Source organism: Epinephelus fuscoguttatus, linkage group LG17, assembly GCF_011397635.1.
Source record: "Epinephelus fuscoguttatus linkage group LG17, E.fuscoguttatus.final_Chr_v1".
NCBI lineage: Eukaryota > Metazoa > Chordata > Actinopteri > Perciformes > Serranidae > Epinephelus > Epinephelus fuscoguttatus.
The window spans coordinates 2,093,911-2,100,222 of NC_064768.1; the positions used below are offsets into that span (position 1 = coordinate 2,093,911).

General features: G+C 41.0%; 1 protein-coding gene across 1 annotated transcript in view; it reads right to left on the minus strand.

Moving 5' to 3' along the window:
- The window catches only part of abcf1 (ATP-binding cassette, sub-family F (GCN20), member 1), a 63,243-nt gene extending 58,114 nt beyond the window's left edge, over window positions 1-5,129 (minus strand). Inside the window, exons 1-3 of the mRNA XM_049601560.1 lie at window positions 4,919-5,129; window positions 3,540-3,586; window positions 3,351-3,428 (exon numbers count right to left, since the gene is read on the minus strand). Coding sequence (XP_049457517.1) covers window positions 3,351-3,428; window positions 3,540-3,586; window positions 4,919-5,027 — 234 coding nt within the window. The 5' untranslated portion in view covers window positions 5,028-5,129. The remainder of the gene's footprint in view (window positions 1-3,350; window positions 3,429-3,539; window positions 3,587-4,918) is intronic.
- Window positions 5,130-6,312: the final 1,183 nt, after the last annotated feature.

A 6,312-nucleotide genomic window follows, 5' to 3' on the forward strand; every position in this document is an offset into this window, starting at 1 on the left:
TGGTTTGACCACTGCTGCTGAAGCTCACGTGATGTCATTCGGCGGTTTTGCCTGCGCATGCGGATCAGGATGCGGTCATTTCTTGCTGAAGAAACCCTAGGACGCCCAGATCTTGGTTTGTCTTCCAAGCTGTTGGTTCGTCTGTATTTCTGCAGAGTGTATCCAACTGCTGAAGGACTGCATCTGCACTTCCTGGCTATCTGGTGGCAGCTGTACCCTTCCTGACTGAGAATCTTTATCTTCAGGCGTGTTTCCTGCGTTAGGTTCCTTGTTTTAGCCATTCTCATGTCTGAAGAACTTTCAAATGTGCTGGCTTTATGTAGACACGAAGCTTGGCAACAAAAATTGTGTCTTTTAATAAAAAGAACGACCTTCATCACTGGTACCAAAATGACCCAATACTCAAAATTTCTTATGTATTTTTATGGAACCAATCAATTTTAAGTTTTTAATGGCTTTTTTAGGATTTATTTAGTATTTTGGCTGTGACTGTACTAAAAGAAATTGCACTTGAAGACCTAAGAGTGATTCTTAATGCAATATTTCACAAATGCATGGGGTGTCCGAAACTTTTTCCCACTACTGTATATTCTCAGGGAGATGATACAAGCTCTAAATCTGAAATACACACCACACACAAATGTGTATTTTCTAATTGTACTGTGCAACAGTTAGAATAAAGTTTTTGTATTTGTATGATTGTATTTGTGTTTATTATACACTTATTTAAGTATAGCAAGTATAATGAATATAATGTAGGAATCGGTAAGAGGAATCGGTAAGGAATCGGACCGTTAAGAAGGAATTTGTAAGGAATCGGAATCGTTAAAATCCTAACGAGTCCCAACCCTAATTGTAACTGATCGTCCTGGGTTCGCCTAACTGAAGGCAGCTAATGAGCAATAAACGGACAGGAGTGGAGACAACAGGTTCAGCGGCCACCGCTTCTCTCTTTATTCCGCACAACACAGCCACACCTAACGGCGGAACTTCGCCTACCACAGCCCTACGGCAACTCTGGAGGGACAATTTGTTTACAATTCAGAATTTGTGTGCATTTTGTGCTGCTGAACCACCGCTAAGCTTTTTGGATACTATTTAGATAAAAAACAAACCTTATGTGACAACTTGGATGCATTCAACATTGTTTTCAACTAACTGTCACTATTCCCTGGTTTTTATCCCCATCCTTCACATTTTTTGTCTGCTTCCATGCATTCCGCTGTTTTACTTTTATCTTGTACATATTATATTGTTCTTCGTTTCATTGTGCAGCACTTTTTTTTTTTTTTTTTAAATTGTATTTGTTTATTTTTATTTTGTTGTAAAGCACTTTGAGCTACACCTCCCTGTATGAAAGGTGCTATATAAATAAAGTTTATTATTATTATTCTTTTTTTTTCCCTTAATGCTTTGCAAAGTATCGGATCAGACCGCAATCGGACTCGGTTTCAAAATAAAGGACTTGGTATTGAATCGGATACAAAAAAATGTGATCGGGACATCCCTATAGGTTGCAGTATATGCATGGACTTATCAGCGTTTTATAAGCAACCGTTTCAAAATTACTTTACAAATACATTATATTTATTGCCCTTAAACTCTGCCAAACCAACTAGCCCACCAAAAATGTGGAAATAAATGAATGAATGAAAATGAATGAAAGAAGTTGCATATAACGAGCCATTTCACGTTTACTGTAACAGTGCTGGTATGCTGAACAAGATCTGAATGATGAGTTCATATTTTACACAGAATCTGATTCGGCACACTGCCTTTGAATTGTCCCCCTCTTGAAGTCGAATCTTTTAATCCTCTCTCTTTCTACAAATCTTTATTGTATTCTTTCCATATTTCACCCACTTGTTAGCGAAATAGTTAAAGTTAAAGAACCTCCATTAATCCATTAATTTACATGTGAAAAGTCTCACTGACTGACGAAGGAGAGGGGCGGAGGGAGCGGAGCTGTGGAAACATCCTGCAGTCCGACATACTATCATGCGTTTAAATAACTTATTAGATGGATATTTATAGAGAAAGGCGACGTTTAGAGAGTAAGCCCAAATAAGCAACTCTACGTTAGAAATAGTGATGTCATGAGAACCAATACTCGCGATACCTTTCAATTCCATGATGAAAAAAAACGGGGATACTCATTTTTTTGAAAAACCAAAGAACCGATACCAGCGTAAGAATCGGTGCTATGACTCTTCCGGAACTGATGGGGGCAGTATACGCCATACAGCGTTATGCCAGAATTCCACTGGATGCGTGTCCATTGCGGAACGGCTGCGCTGGTTATCCGCTGCGTGCTCCACCGTCTGTCAGCACCCACCGGCTGTGTTTTTTTTTGCGGAGCAGTGCAGCTCTGTCAGACAGCGGTAGTCACGAGGACCTACGAGATCTCACGAATTCATGCATAATCGTGCGATATAACAAGATGTAGTTTCTATAAAGAGAACCACAAAACCAGAGGAGTAGTAGGAAGACTCGGTGCACCTCCATGATTAACATCTCCTTGTCCATGGTGTCAATGGGGTGAAATGACGTCTGGAAACCTCTGACCTGTTGACTTCATGCCTACCTCCGCCCATTGACATTTTCAAGGTGTAGTGCAGGGAAATATGATCCGCCGTGAACACTGTGTATTTTATTTAGAAAATTTACCGGATGTTTAATTTTGTTTCTGGGCACGACTTCCTGCCCCGCATGATCTGCTCCGTGCTGAATTGCTACATTGTGCTCCGGTGTCCAGCAAAAACAGAAGTCCTGCATATCTGTTATGGAGGTCTCCAGAATGCCGCAGCTGTGATGGAGCCGGAACGCAGCACAGCCGCAGCCAGTGGAAGCACACACATTGACTAGAATTGAAACGTATCGGCTCCACTGCTGTTCCGGAGCACAGACGCAACCCACACACATCTGGTGCCGAAAAGTGAGCTGTTTGCATCCCTATTATTAACACTAGGGATGCATAATATTGGATTTTTTTTGCAGATAGCCAACATGCCAATATATAACAACTCATTTGACCAATAACGATATCGATACATCCACTTTTTTCTCTTACTAATCTTTAATATCATCAAGTCTCTTCTGTAGTGGATTTAACATCATAATATGCATGCATACTCTTATTGTGGTGGCCCACTACCAGATAGAGACATGAAATAGAATGCTTTTCAATGTATGTAATATTCATTCATTGTGGAAAATAAGAAAAAGCACATTGGCCAATTCTAATAGTTTATCATAAAGCCGATATTTGCCGATACCACTGATATGCCAATATTATCGTGCATCCCTAGAATACATGTTAGTTAAAGACCTACTTTCAGAGTGAAGATTACCTGTTTTCTTTGCATGTCTTTCACAGCCATCTCATCTACAGTCTCAGGTTTGCTATCTGTGGCGAGTTCCTCAAAGAACTGGAGATAAACATTCACACTTTAAGTTCAATGAGGCATATTGTGCCACAGAGATAAAACAGAAGTTATGAAGCATTTTGATACTTATAAACTAAACAAATTAATACTCACAATTTTTTTCCCCCTTTTATCTTTCTTCCCCTTTTTCACAGCTTTTTCTGTGGGAGGAAAACCAATATTTAATTTGTGAAAAACATCAGTGGGGAGCTACCAGGCATTATTAGGACAAAGACTGTCATGTTAGGTCTGTACTACAGCAAACTGGACTTAACATTAAACAATGAATGTGAAGTTAGGTGCTGACTCTCTGCTACAACTTGAGGGCATTGACATCCATAAATAAACTTGTAGCCCTTTTTGAACTGTCTCAGTATGGAACAGAAGTTCAAATAAACTGCAGTAAAACCATAATTTTCAACATAGTCAATGAAGACTCAAAATGCAGTCTGCACTAACATCATCAAAAACAACAAATGAGGGATTATCTCTGGGTCTGAAGCTGTTCTGGAAACTTCCCCTTTTCCATTCATCTGTCTCCCATCTGTATAAAGACCTCATGGTTGTACACTGTTCACCCAACAGGGATGTGAACACCCTCAAACTCCCTTGACCCTTGAGTCAGCAACCTTATCCTTATTGTCATTGTTTCATTTATTTTGCACTTGCAGTTACATAAAGTCAAAGCTATACACTAATGACGAGCGTCCAAATAGTATCTGATGTTAATGTCAAACTGAGACTTAACTGCGACACTATCTCCCTCATCAGTGCTTACAATAGCGTTGCATCATTGACACCAATGGACAGACGCGTCATGGCTAGCTGAAATATGCTTTGTTAAAGTCCTTGTAAAAACCTGACGCCGTTCACCATTCCATTTAACTTATCAATTAAAATAAGGTATATTGGTTGGTGCCGGTTTAGTTGCTTTTACCGGCCAAATGAGCCCGATGTGTTTGTCGTGCTGTTACACTTAACTCACATAAATGGCAATTAAACCTCATCTTGTTTGTCGATTCCGGAAATACATTATTTTGGCAAAACCTACCGCATGTAACTCAAAAACATAAAACCTATCTCACATTTGTTCAGATTAGATGTTCCTCAACCACTGGTCCACCTCTTCATGACAATTTGGCCGTTTTAATTATGGCGTTCAAGGCCCTGTCTAGCACAACGTTAGCTATAAAGCAGTGTACTCCAACTATTTAAGTTGGAATTTTATTAAAATGAATGCTTCCAGATGAATTATCTTACATCCGAATTGATCAGAAGTTGCTAAAGATTTATTAAAGAGTTAAAGTCGTTTGAGACAAGTTATACGCTGTTGCCACTAAGAAGGTTAAAGTGAAAATTGAAGTTTTTCAACGGAGTTTGGCATTAGCGACAGCCTATCCGGACTCATGCTTGATTTAGCTGTAATGCTATATTAGCCGTAATGCTATTTAGCATGCCAGTTAGCTTCTCACTAAGCGTTAACGTTTTCTCACCAGCTGCCGGCGGGACTTCATCGTCCACCCACTCTGCTCCTTCTTTCGTTTTCTTGGGCATTTTGTTACTTTGACTTCGACTTTCAGACAACAACTTGGCTAAAACCATGTGCTTTTCCTTTCCAGAGAGGTTAATCAGACACACACGTCATGCGGCCCAAAAACGTAAGGTACCTGCCGGGTCAACAAGTTTCATTCTGCTTCGTCTACGTCATCACTACGTCATCACTGCCCGTGCTCTGCAAAAAGCATGATGTGCCATATCACCACCTTTAGGCTGGAGGACTATGTGTGAGTGTGAGTCACAGAGAGAGAGAGAGAGAGAGAGAAAGAGAGAGAGTTGGGGGGTGGGGGACTCTTCTCTATGACGTTTCATTACAGCAGTGTTGCTTTATTGCCATCTTCTGTCGTCACTTAGCTTCTACAGTGTGTAGTGTGTCAGCTTTTCCTCACCAGTCCTGTTCTCCTTAATAAGTTCACCAAACATCCTCTGCTTTGTCCATGTTCACTACACTCCAGTATGCTTTATACTCCTTCTCCTGTTTGCCCTAATCTTTTTATTTCTCCTAGTGAGTCCTTTCTCCCAGACAGTGGTGTAGTGGTGGGTATATACGCATATATGAAATATGTAGTACATAAAGTTAAAATAAGTCAGTGTTGACTTTAGATTTTACATGGAAAACAATCAGCAGTCTCCTGGGTGAAAGTCCTGTGTGTGACCTCCTCCCAACGAGGACACAGCATCCTCTCTACTACTTTTAGGTGAACTTAAGTGTGGGTGGCAGGCAGGACCAGCGTGGAGGTGAGTGCAACACAGTCGAATTTATTAAGGCTTGCTGCAGTGCAGTGTTTTGGAATGATGGAGGTGGTTTAAAAGCACATGGGAAAGCTGCTTGGCCCAGCAATAGGTTGAAGATGTCAGTTAGGACCTCAGTCCCAGCGCAGACCTGGAGCATGCATCTGGGAATGCCATCAAGGCCAGCAGCGTGGCATGCATTAATTGTGCTCAGTGTAGCACACACATCGGTTAGGGAGAGAGTGAGGGGCTTGTGGTCTGAAGGAGCACCGTCCTGATGCCGTTCTCCTACCTGTCCCTGTCACAGTGTGCATTAAAACAATTCATATTATCTATTAGTTCATCAGGAGAGGAGATGTTCATAGGGTTGGTGTGTTGGTCTGGAGGCCTTGCCTCAGTCATCAGGGTTGGAGTGAAGCCTTCAAATCCCCAGATATCACATGCTCATGGCCTGAAAGCAAGCTCCACATCCTTGCACTTGTCTTTCAGCTCTTTTACAGATTCCACCCTGCATATTGGCATTTGCATTAGGTGTTATATTCAATTTGAGAATCTGCTGGAGTTGTTCTTATTATGAGTGTACCAGGGCCATAACTCT